The 20,033-nt window shown below is 42.4% G+C and overlaps 1 protein-coding gene across 4 annotated transcripts in view; it reads left to right on the top strand.

The window, feature by feature from the left end:
* The window catches only part of znf423 (zinc finger protein 423), a 157,045-nt gene that overhangs the window by 134,442 nt on the left and 2,570 nt on the right, over positions 1–20,033 (top strand). For all 4 annotated transcript variants that reach the window (XM_044193153.1, XM_044193152.1, XM_044193151.1 and 1 more), the window contains 2 exons: positions 5,484–5,615; positions 7,721–7,836. In XM_044193153.1, the coding sequence (XP_044049088.1) occupies positions 5,484–5,615; positions 7,721–7,836 (248 nt within the window). The remainder of the gene's footprint in view (positions 1–5,483; positions 5,616–7,720; positions 7,837–20,033) is intronic.

Raw genomic sequence — 20,033 nt, 5'->3', positions numbered from 1 at the left:
TCTCTCCCTCTCAGTCATATTTAAAGCTCCCTATCTTGTTCTTTTTTTCCGTCTGCCTCCCTCTCTGATATGTTGTTTGAATGGTGTTACTTGTTTGTCTGCTGCCCACTGTGAAAATAATAACAGTACATGAAATGTTCATGTTGACAATTACAGGCAGGACCTGGACAGCGGTGAACACTTTAAAGTTGAGTGCTATTCTTGAAGGGTACATAAACATAAAAATGCCATGACGAAGAGGTTAAGCGCACTTCAACCGATTCACAAGGAAGGCCTGTCTGGTGCTTTCAGAGTAGGGCAGAGTCAAAACTTTTCACTGATGAAGACGCACCTGGCGTCGCAACATTCTTTAAAGTCCCCCTCCAGACACATTTTAAAGTATGTGAAAAAACTCTGCTATAATTAATAGTTTGTTTAACATGGTTATTCCACATAAAAAGTAAAAAAAAATAAAATAAAAAAAACTCTGAAAAGGGGCTGGAAGCACATCTACTCTTTCTCCCTCCATTGAGAAATGCTGGATCTCTGAATGCCCCGCCCACCACCGCTGCGTGTTAGGCTGACCGGTGCCGGTGAGAGCATGGATGTGGGTGAGAGACATACATCCATGGTGAGAGAGCGGTGCCCGTCAAGATGGCTAGAATTAGAAGAAACATCGGAGATATTCAGCAATACATGTTTGAGCGTCAGTTTGTTGTGCACAAAAATTGGCGACTAGTAGACGTATCAGAATGGTAAGGGTAGTTAGCATCATATATTTGTTTACTGACACTGGGTTAGTGGTTGTGAAACATACAATAATATCTGCTACAGTGTTACAGTGTGTTCACATTGTTATTACATAATGTTAGTAGATAGTGGAAGGAAGCTCCAGGATCTGGTTTACATCCAAAAACTGCACAAGTCCGCTCTGTGCTGGAGGTTTCAGGTTTCTTTTGTGTTTGGTTTTCAAATTTGTGACGTTCCAAATCTAGCTTGCCCAGACTCTATTTGAATCTCAGATTTTAGGGAAGTGTACAGACATCTCCCCCTTCAGTAGAGGAATGTGAGAACACCTCAAACACAAACTTTGCAAAGATACAAATCAGTAAAGTCAAGTTCTGACATTAAAAAAGCCAAAACACATTTTTGAGTGGAGGGGTAAATTAATAAAGTTGCTTGCCTTAAGTCCGTTTAGTGCCCAGGATACCCCATGAACGAGGTTTACAATTTAAAGCAGTCCTCCATAAAGGCATAAAATAATCCCCAAACTTGCTTTGATGTGCATTAAAAAGCAAAAAAAGTTCATTTTCTGTTGTGTGGTAATGAACTCAGAGCCCTAACCTTCACCCTGCCTCTCTCTCTCTCCTCTCATCCCTCTCTCCCCTGTGTTCTCTGTCCCAGCATAGGCCTCCCAGGGTGTGTGTGTGTGTGTGTGTGTGTGTGTGTGTGTGTGTGTGTGTGTGCTGGTGGATCAAATGCACTCTGTGAGACAAAGCGTAACGGCAGGATGCTCTACGACTCTGTCATCTCACTATGGGTCACATACACACACACACGCGCGCTCACACACGGACTGGGTCTCAGAGGGAGACAACATACAGAGACTGCGGTCCCCACACACACTGATCAAAACAATATATTTGTCAGAAAAGAGAACTCTTTCATGGGACGGACACACACACACACACACACACACACACACACACACACACAGAGGGGTAGGAGGCCTCTCTCCATGCCCTTGTTCCGGACAGCCCAATTATCTCTCTGCACTGTTTTCCCTTCAATTCTCTTTCTCTCTCTCTCTCTCTCTCTCTTTCTCTTTCCCTCTGTCACTGTAGTTTTGTCTTTTTCATCTGTAGCCACTTTTTTCACTGACACAGTAATTGATTGGCCATTAATTAGCTTCTAAAGTTTCTTTTGTAAGGTTGTTCATCTGTGTGTGGTGCCTCAGACACATGTTTGCACATTCTCCCACACACAGGAAAAACATTTTTTGTTTATGCTGATGAAATGTTAAGATTAGTACTGAAACAATCAACAGAAAATTAATCAGCAACAATTTTGATAATCGATAAATCGTTCAAGTAAATTCTTTCTGATATTTTATAGGCTTAATGATTAATCAAATAATAATAAAGAAAGACAGAATAATGGATAATGAAAATAATAATTAGCCCTCCAGCCCTAGTTGAGATGGCTTCTCAATAAAAACACGCTGTTTTTTGTAAATTCCCTCGAATATGGTTTTATGACTGACAGCAGTGGAGGAGTAGGATTTTGCTTTTGATAAAGATGTATAGAAATTGACCAAAAATATAATATAATGTAGCATAAGCATGAGTAAAGCATAACAGCGTATGCTGATTAACTGAGTTGTGTAATTTGATAGGATCTTTAATAGGATCCAATTATAACCATATTTCTATAAATGCGATTAACTGGTGTGCAGTTGGTGATTTTTCTTTTCGTGCCTGCAGTAACTTGGTCTGATACAAGTTGTATCATACCAGTGAGGATGTCAGGGTCTAATAGGCACATAATTGTGTACATGTAAAGGTAGCTGATGTTTGACCACTTTCTCTGATCCTGGCAGCGTGGGAGAGTGCGAGCCAACTTTTAAGGTGCCTTCTACAACACACGCACACACAAACATACACACACTGAGATCACTAAAGAGAAGGCATTACTTACTTATTCACCCTCTGTCTCTATCTGTGCCTTTTGAATCGCTGTATTTTTTTCTCTCAGTTGTGTCTTTTGCTTCTGTACAGTTGAAAGAATAATTTTTTCTTTTATAAGAAATTCATTGTTAAGACAAGGAATACTTACATGATAATTAAAATATGAAACATGACAATTGATTTAACTGGTAGTGCTGTACAGTCCTCCATCTCTTTCTCCCTCTTTCTCTCTGTGTGTCTCGCACCATGTGACTCTCCTGCTGTTTCAATCTCCTAGTAAATGATAATGAACTTCTATCTGTCTCAGTATGTCGCGGACACACTGGCGCCCTACACAACCTAGCAGCCTTTGAGGTTTGTGTGTGTGTCTGGGTGTATGTGGACAGGGGATGTTTGGGGACCGGGACCATGGAGCATACCATTTCATCCATATAAGCCCATGTGGCACTCACCACACACACACACACACACACACACGCACGCACACACACACACACACATACTCTCCCCCACAGCTATTGAGACGGGATTAGGGCACCCTTGTGTCGGCCTTTGAGGCAAGGAGAGATAGGAATCTTTGTGTGTGTGTGTGTATTAGTCAGTATGGGTGTCATGGATGTATGATTGAAGACGTTATTAACCCTGCGATCCCCTGCAGCTCTGCAGCTGAAGTTCTACAGCCTGTAAAAAAGACTGTGTGTGTGTGTGTGTGTGTGTGTGCGTGCGTACACACTTACAGGACATGAGATAAGTGACAAAAAAGGAAAAAGACACAGATAGTGTGTATCTCTGAGTCAGTACGTGTATGCAATGCATGTTTGTATGTGTGTGTGTGTGTGTGTGTGTGTGTGCATGTGCAACTCCACAAGGGGTCACAGATTGGCCCGCAGAAGACACCATCTGACGTCTCCGGGCTGTACAGTCCTATGGTGTGCATGTGTGTGTGTGGCCCCATGCGGTGTAAGTAGTGTGTGTGTGTGTGTGTGTGTGTGTGTGTGTGAGTGTGTGTGCAACTGGGGCATTAGTCCTGTATGGTACAATGGTGATAAGGACAACAGGCGGGAGACCTGATCGTCAAGGGGTGCGTATGTGTGTTTGTGTGTGTGTGTGTGTATTTATGACGCCCACCTTTCATCTGACCTTTCACCATGGGTGCTGTGATGTCACTCACACCTTCTTTAAATAGACACAGATACTCACTCACAAACACACATAAACATTGGTATAATCCCGAGTGAGAATAACGAGGAAGGATGGAGTCTAGGTTGTGGACAGTCTCTTGTGTGTTTGTGATGAAGATATGCCTGATCATATTTGAATGTGATCTCAGCTCTCTTGGTCTCTCATTGTTCAATTTCCTTCATCTCTTTCATGGAGAGGTGATAATTACTTATTTACATTGAAGCGCTGCTTGTACAATAGTGTGACTTATGATGCAATGTCAGTGTGGCGTGTAAAATCATTTAGCTTCTGTATACACCAGCAAAATGTTCACAAAGTATGACAAAGTCTGGAAGAGCTTTGGTATGGACAGAGAGACCTGGTAGTAAAGAGACATTCACAGACTGGGGAAAAAGGGGTATGTAGCTATATTATATGTGAAGGGAGGTAATAAGGGGTGGAGGTTTTGAATTGGAGCCCACACAAATTAATCAGCAAGTGATGGACCAAGAGGGATGATAAGGGGACCTGGAAGGAGGAATGGCACTGTGAGAGTTGGATGAGTGACTGTAGTGGGGGAGGGCGGATAACAAGGACAGAGGGAGGGAAGGAAGGATGGCAATAGGAAGGGTAGATCATCCACAGCCCCGGTGGGGAGGACAGGCAATTATCAGTTGGGGCAGACATGGCACTGGGACTGGTGTGTGTGAGTGTACTAGGGAGAAGGAAAAATGAGAGGAGAGCATGCTGCAGGGGAGAGGAGGGAGTGTATGATGCAGCCTATATCATAATGTCTGTCTTAACAACTTCACTGATGTGGAGTCTTAAAATCATAGTTTTTCAAATTACATAAAAACGTTTTCCAATGGAGTGGGATGAGTTCACTTGTTTGCAGTTAAGTTGAGCTTTTTTAGCTTTTATTTTAAGCTTTTTTTTTTTTTTACACTGCACTGTCATAAGATACAAGTGACATTGACATACGTATTTTTAGTTATTTTCATTAGTAATATTATATATATAATTTTTAGTATAAAATACTACACTGGATATGGCATGGGGGAAATGTGGTGTGAATCTAAAGTAAATAGACTTTTTTTCACAGCAGACATTTTGACTTGCCAAGCACAGGTGTAATTAATAACATCACTAATTGCTGCATTGCACTGCAATAGTTGCTGAAACAGCGCCATTGTTAATGTTCTTAGTTCCACCTGTTGTGCTGTTTCTACTATGAAAACTCAAGATGTCTGAATTGAATTTTGTTTTAGTGTCCAATGGAGGGCATGACATAAAAAGTGTGGGAATCACTGCCCTATAGTGACAGAGTGAATACTAATGAAAACACATCTCTTCTGTTGAGATTCCTGTCATTGCCGTCTGGTTTACAGTGTTTTCCTGTTTTATCTCTGTCTGTGTGTGTGTGTATATGTATGTATGTATCTATGTATGTATGTATGTATGTATGTATATATGTATATAGAATATATAATCAACACATCACTGTATGCCACTATCAGACAGTGTCTGACAGTTTCTGTATGTGCATAAGACCTCTGTCGTTCAGTGTTGTATTAATGTTCTAAAATTATGTCATATGTTCCTGTTTTCGTGTTTCTTAATCCAGCCTACATATGCGTGTCTGTCTCCTATTTGCAGAGGAGGGCATCAATCACGAGTGCAAGCTGTGTAACCAGATGTTTGATTCACCTGCCAAGCTGCTTTGCCACCTGATAGAGCACAGCTTTGAAGGCATGGGAGGTACCTTCAAGTGTCCCGTCTGCTTCACAGGTGAGAGACAGACAGCACACACACACACACACACGTACACACAGACACACACACACACATTCACCTTCAAGGACACTAGCACAGATAATTCCTACTCACTTGTGTCCTATTTGCTTTGCATTTAAAATGGACACAGAAACATGGAGATACATACTGTACACAAAAGCATAAGAACAAGTTGAGGCCTGAATAATCACATACACACACTCTGGTATACCATAAGAAACTGTTAACAATAAGGAAATAAGGGTTCTTTTGTATACATCATTTTTACAGCACTGTACATGACATGAAATATAGACTATTATAGAAAGTCTTGTGCTAATGTTAAATGAGTATTGTAGAACTATTTTGCTTTATGTTTTAATTGCTCTGTAGTCTGTTATCTGTTCTATTCATAAATGAATATGAATCATTACCATGCCAGCCAGGATTGTACATTCCTTATTAAAGCTGCAGACTGAACCACCACATATTCTCTAAGCACCAAATTGGTCACATCTTATCACTTATTTTGGTAAAAATGCAAGATGAGGTTAATATTGCAGCTGGAAGCAAGGTTTACACTTAAATCTTCCCTGGCATCAGCTCCAGTACATGTTGTTGCTCAGAAGTGGCTCTCTCTGGGTTACCTGCATCATGATACATAGAGTAAATGTGCTGTAATGGCTGTAAAGTTTTTGGTTTGGGGTTTACAGTAAGATTACATTAGGAATATTCATTGTTTTAACATTTCTAACTGTGGGAGTAATATTCCAGCGGGGTGCTGCTGCTAAAGAAGTACTGACAAACCTCTGCGTGTGCAAAAGCTCATGCAATAATACCTCCAAATAGGCCAAATATGAAGTACCTTATATTTCTGAAATCCACTAGAGGACCCAAACAAACTGCTGGATGACCTAATTAGGCCTGTTGTGTTCAGAGTTTCATTCAACACCTACAGTGTTTTGCCAGAAACTAAGTCTGCACCTTTGCTCTCTTCCTCCCTCCCATCTCTTGACTCTCTATCCCCTTACGCTCACTCTCTCTCTCTCTCTCTCTCTCTCTGCCCTCCCTCTCTCTCTCTCTCCCTGTCACTTCATCATTCTCTCCCATTTCTTCCCTCAGTTGTTGAGTTTGTCTTGTGTTGTCTCTCCTCCTTTCCTTCCCCCCCCAGGTACACAGCAACTCTTTAAACTTTAACTCTATTCCTTGGTGGCTTATGAATTAGTAAGATGGGCACCACTCCTATGGGGAGGCTTAATAATTCAACACATACACACTCACAGTGAAAACCAAAAGTTTACTAAAACAAAGGGGAGAGAAAGAAAGAGGAAAAAGTGTATGAGACAACACTAAAAAAAGAAAAGATCATTTATTGATAAATATCACAAGGTCTGCTGAGGATAGCTCTTCCTGTTTTCTCTCCTTTCTCTTGCTCCCTTCTGTCTTCTTTCTATCCAGTATACTCCCTCCTTTCTAGTCAGCCTTTAATTTGCTTTGTGTGGGTTTGTGGGGTTATTTGTACTGAAAAATCAGTTGCCATTTGGTTCATTCTCTACCGCTACAGTATATACTAGTAGCGGTAGATAGTCTAGTACTAACCTTGCAGTGTTCATTGTAACTGTCAACTGTAAACAGTACCTCAGTAGATCGGATCTGAGACATGCCTGAGTGGTGACTAGGCTGCAGTTAATTCTGAATCTACTGTTCAGTATTACAAAGCTACATGTACTGTAGCCTCAATCCTTTCCCAAAACCTTCAGTTATCTTCAACTGACACAGGATCATTTTTCTCCAAAGCTTGGACTTAATCATTCAAAAATGGGAACGGCATTGCAATTCATCTAGCAAAAATTATAATCAGTGAGCCAATTCAATTTGAAACTGCTGAACATTGTGTTGGCTTGAATTTGGCACCCCAGCAACAGACACACCCACAAAATTCAGATTAATCTGTCATTTTGACTAATCTCAAACCCAAATCTCAACCCCTTGAGCTCATGTCCTTGAGTTTTTGGTCCGCGGGATTATCTTAAAAGCCTCCAGTCGTGGTAAGCATTGGCTGATTGACTTCCTTTTTATAAACACTGTGTAACTTGTAGCTGTATTTGTTCCTTTCCCAGTGTTTGTCCAGGCCAACAAGCTCCAGCAGCACATTTTTGCCGTCCACGGCCAGGAAGACAAGATCTACGACTGTTCCCAGTGTCCACAGAAGTTCTTCTTTCAGACAGAACTACAGGTACGTCCCCTATCTGTGTTGACCTTGACCTGACTGTCTGTCTGTGTATATTTTTGTCTGTCATAAATTAGGAAATTATTGTGTGCAGGTACTGACATGCTACCTCACACTCTAGTAAGTGGACTGTGTGCCCAAGGGGACTCAAGTGTACTTCACTAATATTCTATACCCAGAAAGGATAAACTGTTTTCTGGCACCCACCTGAGTATGCCTCATCATTCACTCTCTTCCTCTATTCATCTCAGTCATTACACCCCTTCCTCCCTTATTTCTAGGCCTTCCACACATCCCTCAGTATACAGTAACTTTCCTCAGTACCTCCTTCCATCCTTTTCAGCTATTGTAAATCATTTTACAGAATCCCTCTATTTACTATTCATCTCTGTATTTCTCCCTCCACCCTCCATTCCTGTGTCCCTCTCTTTCCATCTCTCCTCATGAGGTCTGAGCAGGCTTCTGGCAAGCTTCATGTCATTTGGGTCCAGACATATTTGTGTGTGTGTGTGTGTGTGTGTGTGTGGACTTGTACACTGCTACATAGTGAGGACTGAAACACATTTGTTACCTACAGAGTGAGGACGTTTTTGAAAAGGGAGGACATTTTGGCCGGTCCTCACAACTTCAAAGGGCTGTTTTGAAGGTTAAGACTTGGTTTTAAGGGTTTGGGTAGAATTAGGTTAGGGTGAGGGTAAGGGTTAGGCATTTAGTTGTGATGGTTAAGGTTAGCGTAAGGGACTAGGGAATGCATTATGTCAATGACGGTCCTCACAAAGATAGAAGTACAAGGGTGTGTGTGTGTGTGCATGCGAGCGAGCGTGCGTATGAAAGAGAAGAGAGGATATAAGTCACCCAAGAGTAGGTCCTGGGCCAGCTGTGGCCAGGTCTGTGATGATGTAAACCTTCCTGTCCTCCTCCTCCTTGTGCCCCTTTGGCAACAGACTAGTGACCTGCAAAATCTAATGGTCAAACATCAGCCCTGTCAAAGGTGAAATCTGTAAGTTTCCTCTTACTGTTGCCTGCTGCATTGACCAGGTGGAGGTGTATGGTAAAGATGGCACAGTTGTTGTAGAAGATTGTGTGAAAGCCTCCAGTTTATTTGAATCCACTACAAAATTCTCCAGCTAGTGAGGAATGATACTTCTGGGCTCCTGAGTATTTGTGATGCTTAGAAATGCAAACATGTGTGTAATGCATTGCTTCCAGTATATGGCTCTGTTTTGAAGAGAATTTACTGACACTGTAAACCAGGACAGCAGCCCTACAAGCCATAGATAGATGACAAACTGATCAATGTGTCTCATTAGCATTAGAGTATTGAGAGTACTTCCAACTATGATACATTTTCTGGGTTGTGTGTTTTACAGTTCCACTACACAGATGAAAATGCGAATAATTAAATACTAAAAACGAAAACAAAACAAAAAAATCCCTGCTGTCCATCTTTAAGTGCAGTCTGCAAAAGCACCACAGCCATTATCACGTTTGACAGGCAGAACAAACTCTGCTTGGTGTGATGTTTTACTGTTGAACCTGCATATACCATGTTGAACGCAATCTGTGAATACAGTACGTCTACTCTTGTTGACAAGAGCAGCTCATAGGATATCCCATGTTCAGTGTTCTGGGATTTCTTTCTATACCAGATGGACCCAAGTCAGCATGCTGGAGTTTTGTTTCATAAAGGTGAAAAGCGGCTTTTGAAAACTCCTTGGAAACTCAGTGCTTTTTGGCTGGAACGTGACTTTTTTGAACTTTTGGTCCAAGCACTATTGACAACAGGGAATCAATTCAACTGAAAATAAACAGGGAATCTTAGTATCCTAATTTCATTTCTTTGACTGTCTGTTTCTCTTCTGTGTCTCTCTATTTTGTCCAATGAATCGTCTCTGGCCATAACCTTTCAGTCTAAAACTCTACAAGGTCCACCTCAGAAGGATATAGTAAAGTTTGCAGCCAGTAATATTGCCTTTTCAGTTATTTGGTTGGTAATCGCAGAAGGCTTTGACTCCATAATAAGTGCTTAATTCGACTGGTACAAAATTAGAAGAGCTGGTGTGCAGGTTGTTGTTAACAGTGATTTAAACAAAGAAAGTCAGAAAAAGATAGAAATCCTATTTAAGAAATTCTACCAGGGATTATTTGAATTTACGAAAGCCTGCCCCAGCCACCACACACACACAAACACACACAAAGTGGCAGTGATGTAGGGCCGGAGGTGGTGGGCATATGGCTGGCCAGTCCATTTAACAGCAGGGTGACTGCTGGACCCTGTCGGTTAATGTCCACACACAGGCACCACTCACACCTCATGTGCTCCTACTCACCTCCACACACCTCTACATACACACAGTGTATGCCACACACAAACACCTCCACTCCCCATCTACATACCCTCCATCCCAGATGACTCCTCTCCTGTTGTCTGACCAGGTCACAACATCTTTATAGAGTGATGAATTGTAATAAGCAGTTGTATAAATCAGTGTTGTTATGTTTGGATTCAAAAGAACTTGACTACATCTCTCACACTGCAGACCTAAAAAACCGTTGGTTTGGTCTAAGTTTAATGCTGTTGTTTTCATTCCAGCTAAGTTGAGCTCAGTTCAACTTTTTTCCTCCCTCAGCTCCTTGTACTTCTTCTTCTTTGGCTGCTGCACTGTGGCTATATCCATCTTGTTACTCTTTGGTCCTGGCCCAAGTGTGTGTGTGTGTGTGTGTGTGTGTGTGTGTGTGTCTGTGTGTGTGAAAACTTGCAGCCCGAGCCCGACCTGCCACAGCTCCATTGCCCCATGGGAGGGCTCTCTAAGTGGGCTGGACAGTAAGGCTGACTGGGGGAGATGGAGCGCTACAGCCATGGAGGTTAATGCCACTGCTAGCTGTTATCACAAGTGTGTGAGAGTGTGTGTGTGTGTGTGTGTGTGTGCAGGCATCTGCCAGAGAAAGTGGAATGGGGTAATTTGTGTGTGTTTTTAATGAGGTGCGGATGGATGAAGAAGGCTGGTTGGCCAGCTAGAAAAGGCTTTGGCCTCTTTCAACTCCTCAGAGGGGCCATATGATGTCCAGCTTACTCTCTCTTTCTCTCTCTCTCTCCCTCACACACACACACACACACACCCCCACACACACACACACCCCCAAGGGTCACTGCTGCATGGACACGTTGCTGCATCATCCCCTCTCCGTCCTGATCACACTCTTTCAGTCCCTCTATCCATCTCCGTCTCTCCCTCTGCATACAAAGACCTTCACTTTCTCTCTACCACCCTCTCAATCATTTGCTTTCACCTCTTTATCCATCTCTTACACACACATATCACCATTTTCACTTTCTCTTTTCCTGTCTCTCTCCCTCCTTTACTTTCTGTCTTCCTCCCTCTCTCCGACTCCCCCCGTCTGTCCCAGAAGAACCAGCCCCTATGCATATTTTAGCCCCTCTCCTCTCTTCCTCTCTTCTGTGCCTCTCCCCAGTGCCCCATAAATAGTGCAGATGTAAGCTGGTAAATAAGAGATGTTTTGGTGTGTGTCTGCATGTGTGTGTGTGTGTGTGTGTGTGGGAGTGTAAATAAGAAATGCTGTGGCCCTGATCAGTGAGATCCTTCTGGATCTCTCTCTGCCTTTACTCCGAGACTTCACACATGACTTTTCTCATTTCCTCTGTTTTAGTTTCTTTCTTTCATTTGCAATTAGCATGACAGTAGAAACAGTTTTAGATATAGGCCTACTTAAGAGTGCATGATTTCCATAATTTACCAGTATCCAAATATCTACAGCATGTCTTGTTTTATGGTCTTTGGAAACAATGTTTCCCTCTTGTAGAAGTATACCTAGTTTGACATAGTCATCCAGCTCTGTATCAGCTCTGATTCTCTCCCATGTTACATTCCCTGACAGACTTCTTGATTTGCCTCCAGGGGGTGCTATACTACAGTTTCTGCCCTCAATGCTTCCTCCTATCCCTCACTCCATCCATCACTCTTGCGTTCCTCCCCAATCATCCATTTTTTTCTACCTTTGCGTCTGTTGTGCAATTTTCTTTAGCTCTGGTAGATATTTAAAACATGGCTAGATGGGCGGATTGATGGTCAGATGAATAAATGGATGGACGTGGGGGATGCTTTCGTTTGTTTGTGTGTTGATTCCCTCCACTGAATCTTCCTCCTTTCCCTGTGTCCCGGCAGAGTTGAATATTTGAGAGTTGTGCGCGCACACAATCACAAAGACTAGCAGGGATCTATTCCCTAATAGACACAATTAAAAGAACATTCAAAATAGTGTATGCACATGATGGATGGATGAAGGGATAGACTGAGAGATGGAAAACTGGGAAATGAAGAAACATACAGAGAGGGATGGAGAAATCAACAGCCAGACAGAAAGACAGACAGATACAGTATAATGTACAAAGGTCAATTTCATCTTACATTTTAACACAGTAGGACCACTTCCCAACATCAGAGCTACTATATTAGTAACATGTTAGTAATTTGTATGCAGCCAGTATGGGGTATGTGTGAAACAAGCTGTGTTTAGTAGTCTGTCTGTGAATAATGTTGTCTTTGTCTTTGTCTGAATCTAAGAGCCTCACTGTCTCCCTCTAACTGAATTATGGAAAGGTGTGGATGTGGCTGAACTGGCAATAGGGTTTATCTGTGTGTGTGTGTGTGTGTGTGTGTGTGTGTGTGTGTGTGTGTTCGTTCGCCATTGTCTGGGTGTTGCAGTCAGTTGTGAGTGTTGTGTCAAGTCATAGTGTGTACACTCTGATCCATGTATCCCTTGGCTCTCTGTGTGTGTGCGTATATGAATTTGATCCGTAGATCCCTGTGGCGTTCCAGGGGAGCACACTCAGCTGCCCCACCGCTCACTGGGAGATTCTCTGTTATTAGAATAGGGACCTGGGACACACACTCTCTCTCACACTCACTCTCACACACACACACACACAAACACACATGCTCTTACCTCCCTGAATCCCTGGACTTGAAGATATTTGCAACAGGAGAAAGAGAGACAGAAACAAAAAGAGATTCAAAACAAAAGAGAGAGGTAGCGAAACAGATGGAGAGAGACTGCAAACCAGCCAGCCTTACCTGATACAACAACTACTACCACCACAGTACCACAGCTGCTACTATTTCTAGTATTAGTAGAAAGTATTGCTTATTTTACAGAGCATTATATTAAAGAAACCTTGATTATGGAAGTAATTGTACAAAAATTCAGTAAAACAAAAAACTAGGGGCAAAGCAATACAAACAAATCAACAAAACTGTATAAGGTAATACTGCCAATGCATCTAGCTGTCCTTAATCTTAGCAGATTTTTTCTCTCCCTCTGACCACCTAAGGAAAAATTGCATACAAATTGTGTCTGTGGCTGTTAACACTGTTGGAATTTTTGCAGTGTTCATTGTTCCACACTGTGAATGCAAAGCACATTCTGTTCATGTTGGACTTGGATAGAATAAAGAAAATCTCAATGTGGGACCAGTTAATCATCTGGAAATGTTAGATTTATATGCGTGTGTACACCTGTGCGTGTTTGCATTTATGCTTTGAGGAACTTACCACCAGAAAACAGTTTAAAAAAAAAAAGACATACACAGTGGGTCTCAGTGAGGGAGGAGACAGAGAAAAAATTAGTCAAAAGTAGTTACTTGTTGCTTTCATGTAAAGAGGAGGAACAAACAGGCGGATGCAGAGAGACAAAGACAGACAGAGCAAGAGAAAGAGGTAGACATAGAGACACAGAATTAGGGACAGATACAAAGGAATTACACTATGTGAGCCAGCACCTGGGGGGTTTCTAACAGCTTGGACCGTGTTCCTGTCATTTGGTGTGTGTGTGTGTGTGTGTGTGTGTGTGTGACAGGTGAACAGAGGCAATGTGTCACAGAACAGGACAGACTCTGCGTGGCGTAGTGTTCTATCAGCCCTGCCAAAATACACCCATACAGATATGGGCACGGCACACACAAACACACTCATCACATCAACAGCTGAAAAACCCAAGTTATTCATTTATTTGGCTCAGTATAATAATTCTAAAACAGAGTATCTGTTGGCCTATCTGTCAATTTTTCCTCTGACTTTTTCAGTTTAATCTTTCTCTCGCTCTTTTTGCACGTCTGTGATGGGTGAAATTCATTCTTACTTTGCGGCTCGGTTTCATTCTGTGTGTGTTTCATTTGATTTCATTTCATTTGTCATTATGTGTCTATAAATGTTTATAGTTTTTCATTTTTAACATTTTCTGATTTTCTTTACATGTGTTACTAAAATGTCAGACTGAAGTTGTTTGTAAATGTTTTTTAATAAACAATATTCCCTGTTTTGGGGCTATTTAAATTGAAGTTTTTTTTATACATTTTAAGTAATTATAACATTTTTCAGCAGTATACAAAAGGAATTATTTGCTGAAAAATGTCCAACACAATTTTCCAGAGCCCAAGTGGATGTATTCAAACTGTTTGTTTTGTCTGACCAACAGTCCAAAACTCAACGATATTCAGTTTACTATCATACAAGACTAAGAAAACTTCACAACCGAGAAGCTGGAACCAGAGACTTGTTGGCATTATTTGATAATCAAAATAGTTGTGATTAATTAACAACTAATCAATTAATTGTTTGAGCTCTACGTATGTCTGTTTTTCGAACCAGTCAACAAAAAATTGTAAGTTATTTCAGTAATTTTTAGAGGCCTTTTTAAAGCAAAGATTAGATTTATTGGTCTCCCAATCAATGCTTCTTCTATTGAAAATTTTAATGATAAAAGTGAATGACACACACAACTAAAAATACAGTACTTTTTTACTGTATACTGTACTATGTCTCTGCCCATCTATTCGACCCTCACACATGTACCAACCCAACCCATTCTTCTGTCGTCCTTCGCTCATCCGTCTTTATGTCAATGCTCTCACTGTTTTTCTTTCTACCTTTCTGCCAGTTTAGGTTGAATGGTAATCAAAAAAGTGGGCCCCCGAGGGACTCATGTGTGCAGTAATATGACAGTGACACGGAAAGCCAGCACGCTCTGCTGAATTGTGAGCTCATTTGTGTGTTGGATGGATCATGTCTCTGCATTTATTTGTACATCTATAACCTGTAAATGCATTTTTCATTAATGTCATTTTGCATTACGCCGTGTTGGTGTGTGTGTGTGTGTGTTTCTTCTTCCTTACACGCATGTTATAAATTCAGTATATAACATGAGAGATATCATTAATTTTTTATAACATACCCACATTTTTCTGTATAATGGGGTGACTCAAATGTGTCATGTGGTGCTCAGGAATGATCGGTTATTTGTGCTGGAGGTGAGGTCACTTCCTATTTTGTGTAACGGCTTCGAGCAGGGAGCCCTCACCTATGCTGTGAATCTGGTGTAGATCCATGCGTGTTTGCCTTTGGCGTTGTGTGTGTGTTCACGTGTATGTGTGTGTGCCCTTCATGCTGTGACTGTATTTCAGGTTCTGTTTACTGGTCCAAACCTGACTGTTTGGGCCAGTAGCAACAGGAGAGGGGAAGTCCCCTGGGAGAAAGAAAGGGAGGGAGCACTCCAAACAGGACATGGTCGGAGAGGTCACCCTGGGTGGGTGGCGGAGGAGAAAAGTGGGGGTCATCGTGACTTGGCTGGAAAGGGAAGGGGCTAAAGGATGTTTTTGGATAGATGATTTGAAGGTAATGCGTAGAGTTCCGTTTACAATAGGAGGAAGAGAGATAGAGGTATGATGGGGAGAGACAGGGATAACACCAGACAGAGAGAAATGGAGGAGTGGGTGGGAAGCAGGGAATACGTGTCAGCGGTGTGTTAAGGGCAGGGGGTGCGTTTATTTTCGATCTGCTCCCGAGGCAGCATCCTGTCCTGGATGGGTGGGGCTAAAGACAAGCCAGGGAGCAGAGGAAGAGGGCTAAGACAGCCCATCTGCTAGTCCCAGACACACATCTACGCACACACACACATGGACACACTCACTCTGTTGGAAGAGTGTCAACTCTGAGCTATAAATACACTGAACCCAAAGAAGACCACGAGGCGACTAAGGTGATTTTTCATTTGGTGTTAAAAACAGCAGTGGAGATGGGCCACATGTACACTCAAAACACACACACTCAGACACACACAGCATTTGGACTGCCTCCAATTACCCCCACATACACACACATTTGACACGAATTCACGTACTGACAGACGCTCGCTGACACATGAAGGTAGCACACACAGACACACGGCATCATTCCAACAGCAGTGCTTCCTCTTCCTGTGTCTATTAGAGACTTGGCACCTACATTTCAAGGTGTCGTTGTTATGTTATCATGTTTGTGTGTTCAAGTAACTGAGAGAAAGTTATTTTGCCATCCTACTGACTTGGCCCACAAACAAGGTCATCGCCATGTGTGTCAGTGGCAAAGACTGATTGTTCTCATTCTCATTTTACTCTAATCTGATGTTTCAAGATGAGAGTTTTGTTTTTTCTCTCCACCTGAGCTCGGGCCAGATGGCGCATGCAAACAGACACCTACGTGTTTCTGCTACACAGATGAAGCTGACCAGGCATAACGCTGATCATGTGCATGCCCATATGCACACATGCGTATTAAAGGTGACAGCGGTGCTCCTCCGCCCCTCTAAAACACAACCATCAGCATCATCACCACAACACAAATGCATACACACACACATTTAGTGTGTAATGCAGTAGATAGCAGAGAGGAGCAGGACAAAGCAGATTAGATTTTCTCTTATCTCTATCTCTCTGTTTCCTCTGTCGTACCCTTCTTCCTTTCCCCACGAGACTGTGTGTGTGTGTGTGTGTGTGTGTGTGTGTGTGAACTATGTGTCTTCTAGTCTTAGCATTTTGTCTTGGCATCGTGTGTCTGTGCATGCATGTCCTCTTAGCTGCGAGTGCAAGTCTGTGAATGCATTCCTGTCTGTGTGTGTGTGTGTGTGTGTGTATATATCTAGCAGTTTTGTGCGTGGGTAATGCGACAGGGCCATATTTCCCCTGGGCCCAGGGCTCTGCAGGCTTTAGCCTCGCTCTCTCTAAGCAGTTTAGGAAAAACAATGACAGGCCTCTGTATTGACTGGTCTGGTCTGGCCTGGCCTGGAGATGGGCTGTTCTCAATAGAGCACACACACCCTCTGCTATTAAAAGAACAGTAGAAACATGGTGAAATAAAGTTCAAACCAGGATTCATGGTCATATTCATTTGATTTAAAGTAATAATCTCAAAGATTTTCATTTAAATAAATGTCGGTTAAGTCACTATTACTGAATGAGAAAACACAATGGTGATTAAGCCTATGGCCCACTGATGAAAGCCTTTGCATTTTCAGTATTATGTACTGGGTGTCGGTGGCAATATTCACAGAAAAAATGCTGTATTATGTTACTGCTAATGCAAACCAAACATTTCCTCCTGTTGCAGCTTCACATTAAAAGCATTTAACTGGCGAAACACGAGTTGACTTTTATTATGAAGTAGTCACAGGAAATGCACTGTGTTTGTGAGTGAGCTTAGGACTGACAGCTATCATTCAAAAATGCAGTTGGTTGCCCTAGTAGAGCGCACGCCCCATGTACAAGGCTGAGTCCTTACCGCAGCGGCCTCTGTTCAAAACCAGCCCCAACCTTTTCTGCTTGTCATCTCCTCTCTCTCCCACATTTCCTGTTTCTCTTCAGCTGTTCCTATCTAATAAAGACAAAAGGGCCCCAAAAAAAAAAAAAAATCTTTAAAAAAAATGTGTCTACAAAACAAGACAACGGTCATTTTCTGCATTTTTTTACAGCGGATCAGTTTGAAATATTGCAGGGTGTAATGGAACACGGAGCAGCCACAGTGAGCTGTTAGAGCTGCAGGCTGCAATCCTCCAACTCCTGAGCGAGGTAACCAACTCCTTTCACTGTACCCTGCTGTTCGTAGACTCATGCCATGTGCAGCATAAAATCACATCACGGTTGCTCACAGATTGATGGAAAAAGGCCAATTATTGACTAATGTCTTTATTACAATGACAGTTTGTTGTGCTGCCCCCAGAATTCTGTTACCCGCAGTATTAAACCGCACTTGATGTTAGGCCTACCACCACTAACTACAATTATCGCCACATCAACCAGGACTGAAATCTTAAGGGTTGCCACTTTAATCTTTTCAGGAAGTGGGTTTAGAAAACAACACAATCCCTACAGACTGCCTCAAGCTGGAAGAAGCTGTTCTAACAGAAAAAAATACACTTCCTATTTGAATAAATATACCTCAGAATACAGCAGAAGGCAGTAGAATAACATACAAACCAAAAATGGCTCCCGCTTCATATTCAAGCTAACCTGTTTCTAGCATGCTGTTTCATTGTGTTTATACTGTAAATTCTCACATAACGTTTGACCTTTCTTGTCTCAGCTGAAGAGAGAACCTGGCCTTTAGTTCTACTTTCCTCTGTTTTACATACATATATTTTTTTTTATCATATTTTAGTAAGAAGCCTTCCTGTTGTTGTTTACTCTTAATGCAAATTCTTGCACACTTGCTTCATCTATTTCACATTAAAACACTTCCAGAAGTTTGGGGGACTTCGTCCCTTCACTTTGCTGGAAAGCTTTTATTGTGAAACATCTGCAGGTGTGGCGTTTCATGAAAGGCAGCTTGGTTTGAGAATTGACTGGACTAATGACAGGGCTACAACCACACTAAACATTCTTCTTCTTCTTCTTCTTCTTCTTCTCCATCCCTTCACTCTCTTTTCCTCCCTCCATTTTTTTCTGTAGAATATATCAATTACTCTGCTGTAGAGCAGATGTCACACTGTGACACACACGCACACACACACACACACTTCTGATCAATTGCAGTGCTGCATAATCAATACCAAGCTCCCCAACAACGGCGTAAATGAAGAAAAGTAACTGGGAGATGTCAGAGGTGTGTGTGTGTATTTGTGTGTGTGTCATATGAAGTGTGTAGCATGGCTGTCATCCATTCGTCCATTACATTCTTCTCTCATCCCTCTCTCTCATCTGTATCCCTTTCTCCCTCTCTCCCCTTTCCTCTCCTCTGGGCTATTTCCAGCAGTCCACTGCAGTGCTGCGAGCTCCTCCAGGGAGTGACCGCAGCCTCCCTCCTTCCATCCCTCCCTCCTCTTCCTCTGTCCTTCCTCTCCATGCCTCGCTCCGTCTACAAATCAATACGGCAGCAGCAGGACCCAAAGAACCTGAGGGAAAACACACACAGACACGCACACTCTATCTCCCTCTCCTCTCTAGGTCCTTCCTCCCTACTTCCCTTTTCCTTCTTGCAGTCATTCTACTACTAGCTCCTTTTTACTTTTTTCTCTTTTTCTCTCCATTCATGCATGATCTCATGCATGACCTCAGTGGTTAGAGGTCATGTAAGAGGCAAGTGCATAATGACAAAAGCCAGAAATGGATGTAGTCTTCTAAGAAACAGGACAGGTGCACTGGACAAAATCTTGCTCTCTCCTCTCCTCTCCTCTCCTCTCCTCTCCTCTCCTCTCCTCTCGTGTTTAACATGGTCACATAAAGAGGAATGAGCCTGACCTCTTCTGGCAGTGAGAGGAAATGCAACCAGTTAGCTTGCCAATGGAGCAGAGAGACAGAGGATGAGAGAAAGCAATAAAGAGAGACAAGAGGAGGGTTTTCTATTATAATGGGGTCAGTGGCTCCCAATGAGATCTGCTTCCTCACTAGAGAGGCCTCACACACACACACACACACACACACACACAGAAACAGACACTTATTTTTCACTGTCCCGTTTGTTATTTTGCTCATTTGCTCAGCCATTTCTCTGAAACCCTTCTACTGCATGTGTCAGTGAGTGAGTGAGTGAGTGAGTGAATGAATGAATGTGTGTGTGTGTGTGCGCACGCACGCAGACGCCTCTCTAGTGTGTGTAGGACATTAATACCCTTTGCTTTCCCCTGGACAGGCTAGCTTGGCCTCTGAAGCCGAGTGACAGACACTCTCATACACAGTCATTCAGCATACACTTGATCTCTCGCTTTCTCACATACACACACACACACACACTCTCTCACACACACACACACACACACCCATACACACACACTTGCACACCAAAGGGCTCAACGAAACATGCACAGCAAGATAACGGCCATAGAATGACAAATAAGTATTTATCAACCCCAAACCACGTATAATCCTTCACATTTCTGTC

This window comes from Siniperca chuatsi, linkage group LG4, assembly GCF_020085105.1.
Source record: "Siniperca chuatsi isolate FFG_IHB_CAS linkage group LG4, ASM2008510v1, whole genome shotgun sequence".
Lineage (NCBI taxonomy): Eukaryota > Metazoa > Chordata > Actinopteri > Centrarchiformes > Sinipercidae > Siniperca > Siniperca chuatsi.
Note: the sequence above shows the minus strand (reverse complement) of the source record. Positions and strands in the feature narration are given on the sequence as shown.